Below are 17923 nucleotides of genomic sequence, written 5' to 3'. Positions count from 1 at the left end.
GTAGCAGAAGCTCAAAGGCTAACATGCTACACAGACAGGAAAAACAATATGGGTAAATATTGTCACAGCTCCCAGTGTAGACAGTAGACTGGTATAACTTTTTGGATGAATAAAAGTGAGCCTCATTCGCGACTGTCAAATAGATATATTTGGCCATAACTCAAAAGAGAACAGATTACTCTGAAAATAATCCCAAACCTTAGCGGACATGAGGGTGGGTAGAAAACGAGTGAAATTTTAATTCAAAAGGTGCAATATATATATAAATACTCTATGGTTTAATTACTATAAGTACTTTATTCTCTCTGGTTTACTAAAGTGAAGATTTCTCCACTGAGAGCATCTCTTCATCAAATCAAGTGTGTGACTCACACACTGTTTCTGAATTAATATGAATAATGGGTTCTGTTGTTGCCGCTCCTCACTCTCTTTTTCTACGTCTCCTGAACCCAATCATTTTGCAACCAAAAACAAGTTTACAAAGAAAATTGCAGCTTTTTTTAAATCCACGATTTCTCTACATTTGTATTTAGATAGCAGCTGAGCTGCGACAGACTGATTGGATTTGTGAAGGCGGGGAAAAGCCAAAGGAAAGTCTCCATTCAGGCGGACAAAAGGATGCAAATCTCATTTTCCTGTGCATGCGCTCGACACGGACGCGCTCATAAGTAGTTCCAGGGACGATCGGTCACTGTCATGGGACGCTCAGGTTGTCAATTGATAATGAAGTACACTGTCGAGGCCCTTTAGGATGCTGCACTTCCAATTACACAGAGTGAGAACCTCCCACTTCTGCTTTGATTTATTCGTTGCCCCTCATGACTAAGACTGTGTTAATTTTTTTTCTACGGATTACTTTCAAACTCATTAACTGAAACCAAGTCTAATTTGACGTGTGGATGCAGAAGCTGTTAGTTGGACTGCAACCTCTGAACCGCATGAAAGTTTGTTGAAAATACATTTTCACAAAACCTCAAATTAAAAGTCTTTCAATGAATCTTGAAAAAAAATAATATTAAGAGGATATCAAACAAAAGTACTGCAAAAAAAACAGGGAAAACATTACAAATGTTTGAACCTTTGGGTACTTTTATACTTGAATTTCAAATGATCTAAGAACAGAAACTGGAATTGTCAAGCAGCATCTGAGCATAGATAGATCAGAGCCCAGGGTTCCTTTACTTTTTTTTGTGCATGTCTTTGATTATTATTTTTTTGTTTACTGTTTTAGATGCTTAGTTAATCACTTGGTAAATTATGAATTTTTGTAGATTTTTTTGGTTTCATTGTGAGTTTTTCGTTTGTCTGAGAGCATCTGACTTATTAACAATTAAGATGGCCTCATCATCTTGCGCTCATGAAAACATCGACAACAAAAAGACCACAAAATATTATTTCACAGGCCGCAAATGGCCCACGGGCCGATGAGTTAAGACTCCTAATCTGAACAAGCTTTTTGCTATGGTATTGATCGTCATTCAGTTTTTTTTTTGTAAATGAATAGATGACCTTGAAAACGAATGAGAAACGAATGAGAAATACGCTTTTCAAGTAAAGAAAGATGTAATTGTCTCTAATATTTAAACGAAAACTTGAACTCACAACAAATGTTTTCTTCATCGAGCTGAACATTTATAGAGATTATAATTAAGTGTCCTTGAGTTCTTCAGTGAGATTCAAAAACATCCGATGGTGGTCCTGGATGATACAAGAAGGGCCTGAACTTTACAACCAGGTCCAGAATTCTAATGAACAGGAAATAAGTTTTTGACATTTAAAATCGCTGCTTGCTAGATAACAACGAAGACTAAACACTTTGATGAAGGATTGACTTGTTTTCGTGGCCTTCAACGCATTATATTAAACATAAAATGACAAATGATTTAAAGTACATCAAATATACCTTTTATCCTCCTAATTTAACATACAAATCCTAGAAGCTTACAGCAGAAGACAGAGACTGGTGTCATGAGGTGAAGGTGGAGGAACTTTTAAACCACTTCATAACAGCTGATCGTCTAGCGAGAGACTTTGGGCCCAAGAGTGAGAAGCGAGGAGATATATTGGCGTCTTGAGTGGAGTCGACAAGAACGTTGACAGCTGGTCTGGGGAGAGTGGCAGGAGGAGACACTCAATGGGTATTGAACGTCCACTTTCCTGAGGGACTCATAGAGCAGAGAGACTTAAGGGGTGAGAAATATGGCTATAAGGAATGCCGATGGGATATACGTCTATATTTATATCTATCAACTATATATATAGAGAGAGAGAGAGAGAGAGAGAGAGAGAGAGAGAGAGAGAGAGAGAGAGAGAGAGAGAGAGAGAGAGAGAGAGAGAGAGAGACAGACAGAGATAGCGACACAGAGAGAGAGAGAGAGTGAGTTTCGGACTCTCCTGGATTCTAGTCTCCACTGTGACATATATATGTGTGTGTGTGTGCGCCAGTGTTTGTCTCACCATCAAAGATGATCAGTAAAAATCTGTTCCTTTTTATCATTTATCTTTATTCTTCCCATTTTAGGGAATTTAAAAGAAAAAAAAAATACAGACAAATTATATAAAGACATACAGAACACATAATACAAATAATTTGTGAAATAAAGAATAATGAAAAAAAACATAAAATATACACTAATTATAATAATATTCAAGACTAATTCAAACATTAAATGTTTTAGATTTAATATAAATATATTGTTTTAATCATTTTTACATTTTACTGTCGTCAAAAAGTACTCTACTTTCTCCAAAAATATTATTTTAAGTCTTTTGTAAGCACTAAAGCTTTTGCATTGACTCACTTTTTTGTGTTCGCGTTTCTAACTTTTATTTTATTTTTTCATTTAATATATTTTTTAATACTGTGGTGAGAGAAAAAGAAAAGAGAAAACCAGAATATGATCAAAATAAGCTTTAAAAACTGATGTTAAATATATATTTAACCATTTATAAAACATTTTACGTAATTCAGAGTTATTTTATTTATTATTTTGTAAAATAAAACAAAATTGAACTTTGATTAACACAATTTAAAATTAAGTTAGTAAAGCATTTGACGGTGTTATGACTAAACTAAACTTACGTTCCTTGTCTTGCCACTACTTATTTTACACTAAATTAACCCTATAAAACTTTTTTTTATTTTACTTTTTAAAACTATGGATAAACACTGATGTACTTGTGTCATAGGAATAACAAATATAACTGTGGAAATATTTAAACTTAGTATATAAAATAAAGAATATTATTTAATAAATGTAATGTTTATTCATAACAGTGGTCTGTGGCCCCACAGCATCATTCATGCTGTTCTGTAGAAACGCTCTTCCTAGTGTTAATGTTGCCTTTATCATTGGAATCTGCCTCGATCCAATAAATACATAATAAAGAGTTTGTTTTTAATACTGGTTAAATCAAGAATGACAGTTCAGATTTCCGTGAGAGTGACGTCAGTGGATGCTCCACTAAATTAAACTTTCATAATCTTCAGGACGATCAATGTTGACACAAAAATACAAGTTTAGTTTAGTCATTACATCGTCAAACGCTTTACTAACTCACTTTAAAATCTTGTTGGTCACCGATCAATTACATTTTAATTAAATTGTTATTTAATTAAAAGTTATTAAATCAAATTATTAAAAATAAAAAAAGAAATAAAACAACTTTGAATTTGATATATATATTTTAACCTTTGAAATAAAATTTTATTGTAAAGTAATTTGACTTTTGTCATTTCCTCTGTGCCACAGTAACAACAAACCTGGCGAAAGGGCAGCAATGACTCAAAAAGAAAGGAAACACCAGAGTCAAGCAGCTTTTAAAGCTGATTTTTGGACTTATTTTGGCTTTAAAACAAAGTTTAATTTAAAAAAATTAAAAACACTGACTGATACTGGATTTTGCATGTTGCTCCAGGTTGTTTGAGACTGCACTTCATTGTTAATATAAGTTTACATTTGTTGTTTATATTTTGAGAAGCACTTTCCTACGAGCAATTTCTCGTTTGATAAGAGAAAGTATTTGCTTGTTTCTTTGTTGTAAAAGCCAGAAAAAAGTGTTATTTAATAGAAACAATATACAGTATGGTTGTTTGTACAGTCTTGGCCTAAATTCTTACTGGTTGATAGGCGATCAAAAACTTTTGTAAGGCAATAAAATGGATTATTTAAAAATCATCCACTGTGATTTTCTGCATTTTTGTTTTAGATTCTGTCCCTCACCGTTGAAGAGTACTTTTGATAAAAATAACAGATCTCTACATGCTTTGTAAGTGGGAAAACTTCAAAAATCAGCAGTGTATCAATTCACTCAATATCTTTTTAAGTTTCAGTAACAACTCATTCAATCTACCCATGCAAAGAAATCAATATGAAAATGCACATTAATTAAGTTTCATGTAATCATCTGAACTGACCCAGGGAAAAAGTATTGAACATTATTCAAGTCAGGTGACTGGCTTGGCCTTTCTAGGATCTTTATTTGCTTTTTCTGGAACCACTTGAGAGTGTCCTTTGCTTTGTGTTTAGGATCATTGTCCTGTTGAAAGGTCCACCCCCACCATGATGTTCCTGCCTCTGAACCTCAATGTTGGTATAGAGTTTTTGGGGTGATGTGCAGTGCGATTTGACCTCCAAACATGGCTAACATTATGGCATCCAAAGAGTTCAATTTTGGTCTCATCTGACAAGACTATAGTCTCCCAGTAACTCACAGGTTTTTCTAAATGCTCTTTTGCAAAAGTTAAACACTCAAACATGCCTTATCTTAATAGCAATAGAGTCGGGCATGGTGAGGGTGAATAGAGGCCATGGTGGTTGAGTGCATGGCTTATTGTTTTCCTTGAAACAATTGTGCCTACTCATTCCAGGTGCTTCATGTACTAAGGAGTCGTATGTACAAAAAAAACGCGCCAACCTACTTTTCCACGTCCAAGTCCATATGTATCAATAAAGAAAAGAGTGATAAAAAGGTCTGAATTACAGACACGTTTGTAGGTGGTTTATGTACGGATTAGCTGCTCAGATGATGGTCACGTTGTGATGTTCCCATCAGAGATACCTTAGTGATCAATATTGATAAAAAATGAACACACGAGTGTTTGTAGTTGAGAGTGGATATTAAATCATTTACAAACTTATAAATATGTTCTCATTCACCAAACGGATGATCTGTATTTATTAAGACAACATTGATCGTTTTATAATGAATATTTTAATCGCTATTTCACGCAATTCAGAAAAAATGGAACGGAATTATGAGCTTGTTTTTACAACATAACAAACAAAAGAATCTGTGCTTCAAGTCTTCTCTAAGAGAGTCACAGAGCCACATCATTTCAGTTTGATCAAAGTGAAGCTGCAGAAAGAAAGCGACTTAAGTTAACTCATGTATTGTAAGTAAGTAAGTAATTTTTATTGTGTCATTCTACTCATTGTTTAATTCTGAGTTTGGGGGCAGGAGCAGAGTGAAAAGATGATTCAATTCTATGTTAATCTTTTTATCCTTTTCTTTGTGTTGTTTTTCTTTGATCGATGTTTTATACTTAGATTTCTGTTGTTTGTCTTTTTGTTCTTTTATTGCGCTTTGTTCTTGTTTTATGAATCTATCGTCTGTTTTGCTGTGTGCTGGAAAACAATTTGCCGAAGGAGACCTACAGAGGGATCAATAATGTGTATCTGTCTATGCGTCTCTGTGAATAAAGTATTCATATTTATAACCCTGAATCTAAAATATAAACATTTACACCGGAGCTCGTCTGCACTAATTTAAATGTAAGTAAGTGATCCATGTCTCAAATGTTTAAAATGAACTAAAATAAACTGTCAATCTAGTTTAAATTAATTTGTTTTTTAATTTGTTTTTTTCTGATCGCGGAGAGAAAAATCACAAACTCTGTCTCATTTAATTCTACAGTGATTGGGATATACAAAGTAAAAGTACTTTTATTTGTGTGTACACACAGATTCATACCTCTGAATATTTTTTTATGTGTCCGATTATCTAGATTTGAGTTTACGACCGTATTTAGTGGAAGTTCAATGTACTTCTTCGTACATGAGGCCCCAGGTCTTTCTGAAGCTCTCGACAAGTGATCCTTGGCTCATGGACAACTCTTTGGACGATTCTTTTTACGCCGTTGTCTGAGATTTTCCGAGGAGCTCCAGGTCGTGGCAGGTTTTGCCCCAACTGTGCTCACTGGAACATTAAGAAGTTTGGATATTCTTTCACGACCAATAGCATCATTATATTTTGCAACAATAAGGTTGCGAAGGTCTTATGAGAGCGCTTTGGTTTTCACCATCATGAGATCCTTCTTGTGTAAAACCTTGGTATTGAGACACCTTTTATAGGCCATCAATTGAGACTGAATCAGCTGATTTCCATTTGCACTGATAAGAGGCGGGTTTGCTTTGTAATTGCTAATAGATTTCATCTTGTTTCTTGGCTTTCCATTCCTTTTAGCAACTCTTTATGTCACATCTTCAATACTTTCTCCCTGGATTATTTAAGATTATTACACAAAACCTATTTAATGGGCATTTTTTATTGATTCCTTTGCTTTAAATGGTGGCATGGGTTGTTATCGATTTAAAGTCCAAATAATGTGTTGATTTGCTTGTGTGTGAAGGTGATGTTAGACCTCTATTGTACTCATCAGTATGTGTCTGTTTGAACAAAACTCTTGTTTACCATAACCACACCCAGTGTGCTGTGATTGGTCAAACATGAAGGTTGGTCAACGCATGTTATGATTCCCAAAGTCTCCACCTCCAACGAAATTGTTGTATGAACAGAGAGTGGGTGTTATTATAGCTGGCTGGAGGAGGAGTGACGCTGTCATTACGTCATAGTGGACACCGCTCTTGTAACCTCTCGTTTGCCAAGATTTCAGACAGACTTTATGACCCAATAAGATCAAAACATGGTCATGATGAGGTATTTACTGCATCTTGGAGAGGAAGCTCTTTCGCTATCGTCTGGTGACACTATTATAGCAACATTTTTATTTTGAATTAGGAAGACTACAAATTATAATATATACAATTTAAAACATTTATATTCTACATTATAAAAGTAAAATCCCACCATACTTTAATGGAATTTTAATATCAAAATCTGTGTAAAAATTTTTTTGCAAGTATCGTCATTTTTTATTACATAATTAAAAAATAAAAAGTTTACATTTTAATTCATAAATTAAAAAATATAAATAAGTGTCAAATGGCGATCCTGATCACATTTTAATAAAGTGATAGTTCACCCAAACTTCACTCTTTTTCAACTCACCGTCATGTCGACTAAGGGTTTTGGGATTATTTTCAGAGTAATCTGTTCTTTTCAGAGTTATAGACAAAAATGTTTATTCAATTCACGGTGACGACGACGGCTCTCTTCGTCCAAAAAGATACTTAAAAACATCCAAATACCTCCACACTACTCGTCTGTAACATCCCTCTTGTATTGAATTGTTTAGAATTTTTTTTAATAAAATACATTTTGAGCTTGTTTGTAGAAGAAGCTAAAAGACTAACATGTTAGACCAGTGCTGTGTCTCAAATCGTATACTAGCGTACTCAAAGTTAGTATTTTTAGTGCGTAAGTGCGTCTCAATTCTTTGTATGCGAAATTTAGTGCGCCATGCACACTAAATTGGCGTACTAAAACGCCCACAAAACTGAGTATGGTTCTATGGACACTATCCACCCTAAACGGCCTCTGCCATCTTAGTGACGTTGTAAACGTAAGTTACGTCATATATATGCATATATATATATATATATATATATATATATATATATATATATATATACTTACAGGTGCATTTCCAGCCAGCAGTAGAAGGATGACACGTCTTCAGTGCTGATACCAGCTTAAATATCTCGCGAATATTTTGTTTCTAATATTTTTTCTTTATTTCTTCTTCCAAACTTGCAAAACGTGCTGCCAGCAGGTGTCGGCGATAGCATTCAAACAGCTGGTTGCAAGCATCGTTAAATAGAAGTAGAAGAAGAAGCTGTCCCGTCATTTCCTGTTAGTGCGTAGCAGCAGTGTTTGATTTGAGACATACTATCTGTTGAGAATTTGCGTACTAGTTAGTATGTACACTATCCTGATGCATACCAACTTCTAGTATACTAAGAGAAGTATGCGATTTGAGACACAGCACGGGGGTCTCCAAACAGGTCCTCAAAGGGTCGGGGTGGTGCAGGTTTTTGTTCCAACCAATCAAGAGGGCTCCTCTTAGCCCAATCAGGAGTCTTCAGCGTGTAATCAGTTTTGTGTCAGTCTGGTGTTGCTTGTTTCAGACGAAACCTCATTGGTTAAACTTCACATGCTTGATCGGTTGGAACAAAAACCTGCACCATCCCCGGCCCTTTGAGGACCTGTTTGGAGACCCCTGTGTTTGACAGTCAAGAGACACTCGGGGAAATATAGCACAAGCTTGTGTTTCCTGTCAATCCCTGTGACACGTCTGCTTATCATTCTTCCCAGATATGAAATAAATCATGAAGACAAAACATCCACAGAAACAAAAGGAATCAGAGAGAAAGTTCAAACAGTTGATCATGTCAGAGACAGCTCCTCCTTCATTGAACCTAAGATGTGTGTCAATGTAGGAAGAGTATTATTAGCTAATAAAGCTTATATTGATAAACATCTACTACTTATCCTTCTTCCAAATATAATATTTCCACACGGGAAGTGTTGATTGTGACTCGCTGCTGGTTTAAGAAGTTTGTCACTCGGGATCGTCCACAAAATGGTCAATTATGGAGATACATGGTTTTCGACTCTCCCTCTGTGGCAGAAGCTTAAGTCAGAAAAGAGGAAAGCTTGGATCCGCCGAACAACTTAATTCCTGACATAATCCCCGACTTTAATTTACTCAAATTCATGTTCTACTAATAAAGAGTGGAGCTGTGGTGATACAGTTCTGTTCACGTCAGTCCAAGCTTCTGATGTCGTGTGGTGAGTGTAAGAGATGAAGCGTCGACGCACCAGCGATGGTTGACCTCAGGGTGAAACTTTCCACAACTTCAGAGAAGGAAATGAAACGACTGTCCCTGTTCAAGTTGCCGGTAGAAAATGAAGAATAACATGATGTTGAATTGACCTTTTTTAATGATCAAAACTTTAAAGCTCAGACAGAGGATTTTTTTTTTCTCTTTGAGAAGATTAATTGAGCTCCAGTCTACTTTTTTGCCAATGTGCACTTTGTAACTGAAAACAATTATTCAAGAAACCACAACTGAGGAAAAAGTTCAAGAATAGAATCCAACATTTCATTATTTTACATTTGAAAATTAGTAAATCAATGCTAGACTATTTTGTGAAACCTCATCAATAGGATTTGCTTCAATCTGAAAATGTCTAAATCGTAGAGACTTTTGTCTTTATTAACATTTTTACGGACTGAAATATGAAATGGTTGAATTTTTAACATTACATTTTATTTTGATAAACAAATTCAATAATTCATTTTTTTAATAATAGAATATTATCAAAATTAATGTATTTATTTTACACATAGAAACATTAAATCTATATCAATAAAAAAACAAAGCTTCAACATTTATAAATTCAACCATGGGAAATTCTGATGTCACTGATCTAATACTAACATATATTTTCAACAGTGATTTTCTCTGCCATATTAAAATACCTTGTACTTTGTGGGTTGTAGAGAAAACATTTAATAATCTAGATTATAGTCACATATCTTCACTGTACTTTATGAAGTTTATACATTTTAAATTGTAATGATTTTTATTTGAATACTTTTATCGATCAGCAAAATGCATCTTTGTTAACAACTATTTTGAACAATCAAGTCAGGAATGAGAAATGAGTCTCTTGAACTGCTCTACTGGGCCATGCAGGAAGCATTTCACTACAAGATTTATTTAATTGACGTAATGAAACATTGAGATAAAAGTTAGGCAACTGTTGTTTCCTGCTGTACTTGATTTGAAAAATGATATCACTTTATAATAAGAGCAAAATCATGAAAGGATGTTTTTATCTTCAGAAAAAAAAGCATTTTCTTCCCACAGGATGTGATGTATTGAACTTGTATCTGACAGTAAATATCCATCTTGCAATAATTGAAAAGTAATGTACAGTTTGACGATGTTTAATGTCGAAGTGTCTGCTCAAAGATGAGGTTTTTGTTTTTCGTGAGGAATTATAGAACTATATTTCTATACTTCATCGATCAATACTGTGATTTTGGCTCGATTCTTGTCTAGAACATCCACAGAGACTCTTTGTTCGAGAGTGTTGTGAAGCTCTGAAGGTCTGCTGTAGACTATTGAATCAAACATTGATCAATTGTCTCTGTTGGACATTCTTTCTCTTGTTTCTCCTCCATTACGGTCACATAAAACAACAAACCTGGACTCTGGAAACATTATTGATTTCTACTTGACATTATTCTCCATCCGTTTAACAGCAGCGTTTCTCTCCCTCAGGGCTACGACGACGGCTATGGAGGAGAATATGACGACGAGAGTTACGAGTCCTACGAAGACAGTTACAGCAATCCATCAAAAAGGTCGGTCTTTGGATCACTTACTGTTTAACCCTTTAACGACATCACAAGAAGGTATTTTTAATTCTACCCTTTAGTTCCATCCTTAATATCTGCCAGTTGTTCAACATATTAGATACGTTTAATTACAGTTTTGATTTGTAAAAGAAAATGGATTTAATAAATGTGTAACTATTAAAATACATTTACAAAATATTAAAGCAAATTTATAAATTACTGAAACAAATTTACAAACCATTGAAACAAATTTACAAAATGTTAAATAAAATGTATAAAATATTAAAGCAAATTTATAAATTGGTGAAACTCAGTCACTTATTACTAATACAAATTTACAAACTATTGAAACAAAGTAACACATTTTTAAAGCAAATTAACAAAATATTAAAGCAAATTATAAAACTATTCAAACAAATACAAAACATTTATGTAATTGTATTTTATTTCCTAATTAGTTTATTGTTGTCAAAACTTTGCAAATCTGTTTTGCACTTATGAACATAACAAAAAACACGATCATCAGTTCACAATGTCTGCTGCTCTGTTAGCTTCTTTAGTGTAAATAACTCGTGTGTATTTGTGTAGGAAATGTTGCGTAGGTTTCATGCTTGGAGACACAAGAAAACAAGCAACATGTGTTCAACAACAATAACGTCTCACATCTTTGTAAAAAGAAAAAGAGACCATTGAAAGGAGGCAGTAGGTGTTCAGGGTCAGTGATTCATGTTTTTAATTTACAGCAACTACCCACCAGAATGACTCATAAGTGGATCGATAATGTTTCATCCTATTATCTTTTAACAACTTTACACAAAGTTTTCTTCTCAGTTCCACATCAGAGTAGACGAGATGATGATCAGGACGACTCATTTAACGCAGACAACTTCATCTTGTGATCCATATTTGGTCGACACGAGGAGCTCAATACGGCGTCTCTTACTTATAAACTATCCATCTTGTGTTTTAATATCAAGAACGAGACGATGTGTTTATTGTGTTAAACATATCAAGCTGATTGTCTTTATAGTAATGCAAAAATAGTGAATATTGTTTGTGTTTCTGAATCAGTGTTTCAGATTTTCATGAATATGGATATAGAACCAGCGAGGAATCCTACAACAACTATGGTACGTCTTTGTTCCTTTGATATTTCTATCACAGAAGGACTGAAGTGCTTCGTGATCGAAATCCTCTGAGTTTCATTCAGTGAAACAGAAGCTAAATAATGGTTTATTCCTGGTAAAAAAGAACAGCTTTACTTATTTGAATGAAATCATTATTTATTGTAAATATCTGAGACAAGTGACTTAACACCTGAACTACTACAACAATGAGTCACTTGGAACTTGGTTTACATTTTATCTTCTGAGGCCCTCGAGGAGATTACAAGATAGAAGATACTTTGTTTGGTTTTATTTGTTTTGTTTTTTCATTAGCTACATTAAGAGGCTCACAACTTCATCCCCAAGTCAGTTAAAAGCATATGAACGTACAAGCATAGGAACTTCCTGAACAAAAACAGAAAGTTATATACTCTTATGTCCCAATTCCCCAGAGAAATAAATAACACACAATAAAAGCTTTAAGAGAAGAAAAGGAGTCAAAAGATGTCGCTGTGCATTTCCTCTCAGAGAAGTTTGGACGAGGAATTCGTTCAGCTAGTTATGTATTAATGTCCAAGAAATTCAAAACAAACACAATATAAAAAAAATACAAATACAAAAATAAATAATCTAGTGCTATTAATTATTATCTTGTTATAAATGTTTGTTGTTGTTGATACATTTATAATGCTTAATATAGCTTTATTTATATCATTGATATTTTTGGTATATTCTTTTTTTATTATTATCTTTACTATAGTTCTTGTTGTTTTTAATGTGTGTATGAACTTCTGAAACAACAACTACAAATTCCCTAATGTGAAGTAAATAAAGGAACCATCAATCAATCAAAACAAAAAATCAAGTCTGGAGTTGGATTGAGAAAATGTTTTTTGGGATCATTTTTTCATCTCAAGTTTACTCATCTTAGTAAAAATCATCTTTGTCTGTATATACAAGGCAGAACAAGATTAAATACTAGTTAAGACTAATACTAAACTAAGAAAACCAGGAGTCCAATATTTCTAAATGTCCAAATACCAGTGTCCACTGAACCAGGGAATAAAAGAGGAAACAAAGGGAAAGAACAGGAAGACTGGAAAAATTAAAATAAACATGGAGGTCAGAGCGCTCGCTCATAAACAAGAAATAACTAAAGCACTCTGGCAGAAAATACAAGTAGTCCAGAAAGAATAATCCAAAGAAAGGAAGAAGAGAAACAAGTACAACCAGCGCAGGAAAGACTTTAATTGACACACAGGTCTTTACTCACGTGGTTGAAGTAAGTAAGTAAGTAAGGAATATTTATTCATATAGTGCTTTTCGAGACCAGGAAGAAGAAGATCTTGATTGATGAGGAGCTCCAGCTGTGAGCTCAAACTTTGGTTTCCACTTTAGTGCAAGGATAGGAAAGGAAGTGAGAGAACAAACCAACATAAAAGTGAAAACATAAGAATCTTTTGGCTGTGGTTTGAAATCATTTCTCCCACTAGTTTGCCAGAGACTCATACTGTATTAGGGGAAGAACTGGAGTAAAAAGGTAAAGCGAACACAAACTCGCGTTTGGTCGAAATCGTAACGACAGAATTGGATTCAGTTGGATTCTCAATGGATGTTTAAAGGTTATGTGACTTAATGACCATGAAAAACGTTGTTTCCACTCAGCCAAAACATTAAAACCACCTAAAAGTGCTTACTGAGTCTCAGGCCAACGTGCGCTCACTCCCTTCTCTTTCGATTCAGTGGGTTTCGCACCAGAGTGTTGCGGTCCGACCAAACCAAAACCAAGAGGGCAATGATTTGATTTTCTGCTCCATAAACACTTTCTTATTTGGAAGCGGTGCAATGTGCCATAAGAGCTGGCCTCTTGCTTTATAGAATTGCTCTGAAAGGAAGGAGCCGCCGACGTTAAGAGCTCAGTGTTTGTCCGAGAGGGAGCGAAGAGCTTATTAAATACATTTTCTGGGGGGATGGGGGTCTCTGTAGACCTTGAAATAGAATTCCGTCCACACAAGTGTGAAACATCTCATATTTTTTATTTCTCTTGCAGAAGACGAGTGGCCGACATCCCGCCCCAACCTCAAAGCTCCGGTATTACGCCTGACGAGAGGAGGATACCGGAAACAACCCTATGGGAGATACTGAAGGTGCTCCTGATTATAAAAACACATTTGGAACATTTGGGGATTTTTTCTTTTTGCTGCCGTCTGGATGTTCAAAACCTGCATCGTTGAACGATGGTCACGTTGTGGTAGATTTGAAAAAGCTGATGAAATTGTTCCAGTAATTCAACTAAATTTTTTAAATTCTGCACCCCATAACGATCTGCAGAATATTAAGGTATTTCTAGAGTAATATTACACACAAAATTCTAATTTCACACATTTTCTACTCACTCACATGTCGACTCAGGGTTCCGTGACCTGAGTTTTACCGTAGCAACTGATGCTCACTCGCCCAAAGAGACACACCAAAATCTCCTAATACTTCCATACTGATCAGGATAGTTCCTTGTCCGCTGTGACATTCTCTGATGAGATGTAGTGTGAGTAGCCTTGAACCCTCTGCTAAAAACAATCTTAAAATAAAGACTTTTTTAGTTGTTTTTTTTATCAATTCCTCATGTCGAGGCTTCAATACAAGAGGGATGTTACAGACGAACAGTATGGATGTGTTTGGATGTTTTAAGTGTCTTTTTGGACGAAGATGAAGACGCCTGAGCTCCATCGCTACGTTAAAATGAACCAACATTTTTGTCTATAACTCTAAAAAAGAACAGATGAACTAAAATAATCCCAACCCTTAGTCGACATGAGTGAGTAGAAAATGAGTAAATTTGAATTTTGAATGTAGAGTGAATGACAGGTTGAATAAGCACCACAATCCTTGGACCAAAACTAGAACAAAACTGACACAATATTTACTTTACTCTCAACATCATTCTTTCACTATTGATACCTTCCATTGTCTTCTTCGCAGCTTGGTTGGTAATCAGAGATCATGGTGAAAAAACATGTTTTTCTTTTATAGTCAATCATATGACAAGTTGATTCATAAAGTTAAAGAAAAGTGAATTAAGTTATTCAGAAGTGTGAGCATGTGATGTGAAGACATGCTGTGTTTTAAACATTGGAAAACTGATACTGAGATAAAAAAAAAGAAAAAAAAAGCGTTTCTCCAACATCATTGATTCTCCCGAAGCCTCAGACATTCGATGACTGGATCGTTTCCAGAATTTTATCTCAAAACCTGGAACTTGTCGAAGAATGTTTGGTGCTAAAACTAAAATAAATGTAATTATGCAGTTTGGAACTAAGAACAGGCAGCAGGTAGTAAAAATAACAACATTTGAAGTGAGCTCAAGACAAACTATGCATTTAAAAACTCAAAGAAACTGACAAATCTGATCCTGGACACATTCAACGAGGAGTATTTCTTGACTTGAAACGGCTTTGTTGTACAACGTGAAGTTTCCAATGACTGTATCGATACATGTGTAATCTGTATTTGTACATAAATCATTTAATAAAAAGGATAAAATCACGTGCATAAGACTTCTGAGTTCACCTCTATGCTCCTCTGGAATAAACATTTGCTGAATAATACATTCATAATAGTATGGATTTCTTAAATATAAATATTATAATGATATTATTCTGTGATAGAGAACAGCTTTTTTTGCGGATTTTATTGTATTTAAGTATTTTTGATAAACAAACAAGTTCCAAAGTTACATCTCTTCAAGTTCACGTCATGTAACTTATCTATAAATGTTGTTTTGTTTTTTTTCCCTTTTTTCCACAACTTTGGAATTCCTTGATGAGCATCTTATCTTCTTACTATTTTTTCACCTCTCATTGGACCCACATACTAGCACTCAGTACTGCATTTCTTTAATCTAATGGTAATAATTAATGTTTATTTCACACTCAGGAAGAAGCATTTTGAAATATAAAATGGCAAATTATTTAATCCCAAATATAACAAAATAATCCATTATTTTCAAGAATTTCAGAAAAAAATCAGAACTCCAAACAAATTTTATTTATGCAAAAATATTTGACAGTAGTAAGTATTTCTTATATACATTTATATTTGTCTTGATAGTTTTCTGTTCAACCCTGATTTGTAATGCAGCAGACAATTTGAATTTTCAGACAATCGTACGTCTCGTGGATCAAGTTGATCACGTTGATGTCTTAGTAGTCATAACGGAACAGGATTTTAATTCCTCTCATGAAAACGATTAACATGTTTCAGGGGAATCGTTTGTTAAATATCTTATATTTCTGCTCAATCGTCCTTGAATCTCTTGATAGCTTTATGATTTGGATACTAATACATTTCTGTCCTTGATCATCCACTGACGCTTTACTCCATTAAACAGACTCTGAGAATGATATGGAGTTAAAAGAGGTAAGAAGTCCTCGTATGTTTTCGGCACCACGACATATAAAAGCCTCCCGCCAAACATCGCCGAGTGAATCCATCCTAATAATGTCTCTGATTTTTTCTCTGTCTGATAAAAACGATGGCGCTTTGTTTGTAACAATCTGACTTGATCGTCTGAAGATAAAGAATGTAAAACATTGGACCCCAAAGAAGACTAAACACTTAAACAGGTAAATTAAAAATACTAATTCAATCTTAATTTTAAAAAAGTAAACCCATTTTAAACCCGAATAACTGCCGATTAATCACCCATGAATAATTCTAAATAGAGAAGCTAAATGATATGAAATAATACGTTTCAATAAAAGACGCTAAAAGAATGTTAAACTTTAAATCACTGCTGAATTAAAAAAATAAATCGTATGAGCCTCTTTTTTACCGGCATTTATCGAAAATTGGTTTACTTTTTTACATTGTCTGAGTTGTGTTGGTGTCGGCTGAAGGTGTTTTGTTGTGTGTTTACTGCATGTTGTTTTAATCCAGAAGTCTTGTTAACAAACTCCCACGAGAGGAACTCTCATTTATCCATCTTTCTTTTCTCCTTGTAGATACTAAAGCAGATTGTTTCCTGAAGAAAAGCACAGACGAGGAGGTGGGTTGTTCACTTTCAATGGTTCATCTGATAGAACATTCATTCATTTCCTACAGCTGATTCATCAGTATCGGTTTTGAACTGTGCAGTGGAAACAGAGTACCCGGAGTAAACCCAGGCAAACACAGAGAACATACTGTATAAATCTACACAGAAAAGCCACAGGCTGCCTCAAGCTACAAGGGAATTCGCTAGATTCTTTCAGTCAGGCCCTTTAACTGTATTTATGAGGCCCTCAAGAGGTCAAAGTTTGATCATACAGTTTTATTATGTATTTATTTATGTATATACATAAAAAAAATTTAGGACTCTTCCCCTACTTTTCTATGTTTGTGAGTACTTATTTTTCCTCAAAATACCTTTAGTTAATTAAATTAAAGATTTAAAGAAAATTGCATAATATTTTAAAAATATATATTTAAAATAACAACTGTAGCTTATTTAGCTTCATTATAAAAGTGTGATGGAATAATGATATCTTTATTTATGTTTTTTTCCAATTTTCTGATGGCCAAAATAATATGTGGCCCATGAAAAAATGTAGTTTCCCTGACGAACCCGTACCACGGTGTACATTTTAGGACATCGTCAGGTCTCAGAGAAAGTTAGTGAAAAAAGTTATTATGTCTCAGCAAAAATGTTAATTTTAGGACGTTATCTGGTCTCAGGAATAAAAAGATCAGATCTCAGGAAAAAACTAAAGAGAAATGTTGTTAACGACCTGTTTGCTTGTGTTGTGGTTTGAAAGCTTACATGCTCCGTTGTCTAGAATAATACTTGTTTACTCGCACGACGACCAGCGATGCTATCGCGTAATGTGTTCAGGAGAGTGTGAGAGAAGCAGAGATGATTGGCAGTCGCATTGTCTGCCTTCATCCTTGAAACGTCCGTCAGTAAAGAAAGAAACACTTGAGATGTTGTCAATTTAACCAATTCAGAAAAAAAAGAATGAAATAAACAAATAATATCCATTTAGAGTTGCACTGATCCTCATTTTGGTGGACGATTCCAATTTTCCTTTTCCCTCTAGAAAAACACGCCATTTTTTTTTTACCATTGATCACAGAAACCTTTATACCTACCTACAATAAAACTTAAAAAATGAATTGCAGTAATGATTCATTTCTAACCCTTTTTTTCTTTAAGAAAGTCATTAGCCACAGCACTGGTTACTGTAAAATGCAATGGAAAAAATCTGTAAGACAAATTCTGTAAAATAAA

At 34.4% G+C, this 17923-nt stretch overlaps 1 protein-coding gene across 2 annotated transcripts in view; it reads left to right on the top strand.

Annotated features, from left to right (window-relative positions):
- The window catches only part of khdrbs2 (KH domain containing, RNA binding, signal transduction associated 2), a 96418-nt gene extending 79734 nt beyond the window's left edge, over positions 1 to 16684 (top strand). Inside the window, exons 7-10 of one of the 2 annotated variants that reach the window (XM_087802427.1) lie at positions 10476 to 10558; positions 11624 to 11682; positions 13709 to 13805; positions 16659 to 16684. In XM_087802427.1, coding sequence (XP_087658553.1) covers positions 10476 to 10558; positions 11624 to 11682; positions 13709 to 13803 — 237 coding nt within the window. In that variant the 3' untranslated portion in view covers positions 13804 to 13805; positions 16659 to 16684. Of the gene's footprint in view, positions 1 to 10475; positions 10559 to 11623; positions 11683 to 13708; positions 15127 to 16658 lie in introns of those variants that run through there. The other variant, XM_087802426.1, reaches the window with a different exon arrangement.
- The last annotated feature ends 1239 nt before the right edge of the window (positions 16685 to 17923 follow it).

This window comes from Callionymus lyra, chromosome 11 (genome assembly GCF_982586985.1).
Source record: "Callionymus lyra chromosome 11, fCalLyr1.hap1.1, whole genome shotgun sequence".
Taxonomy (NCBI): Eukaryota; Metazoa; Chordata; class Actinopteri; order Syngnathiformes; family Callionymidae; genus Callionymus; species Callionymus lyra.
This window is presented reverse-complemented; position numbering and strand designations above follow the sequence as displayed.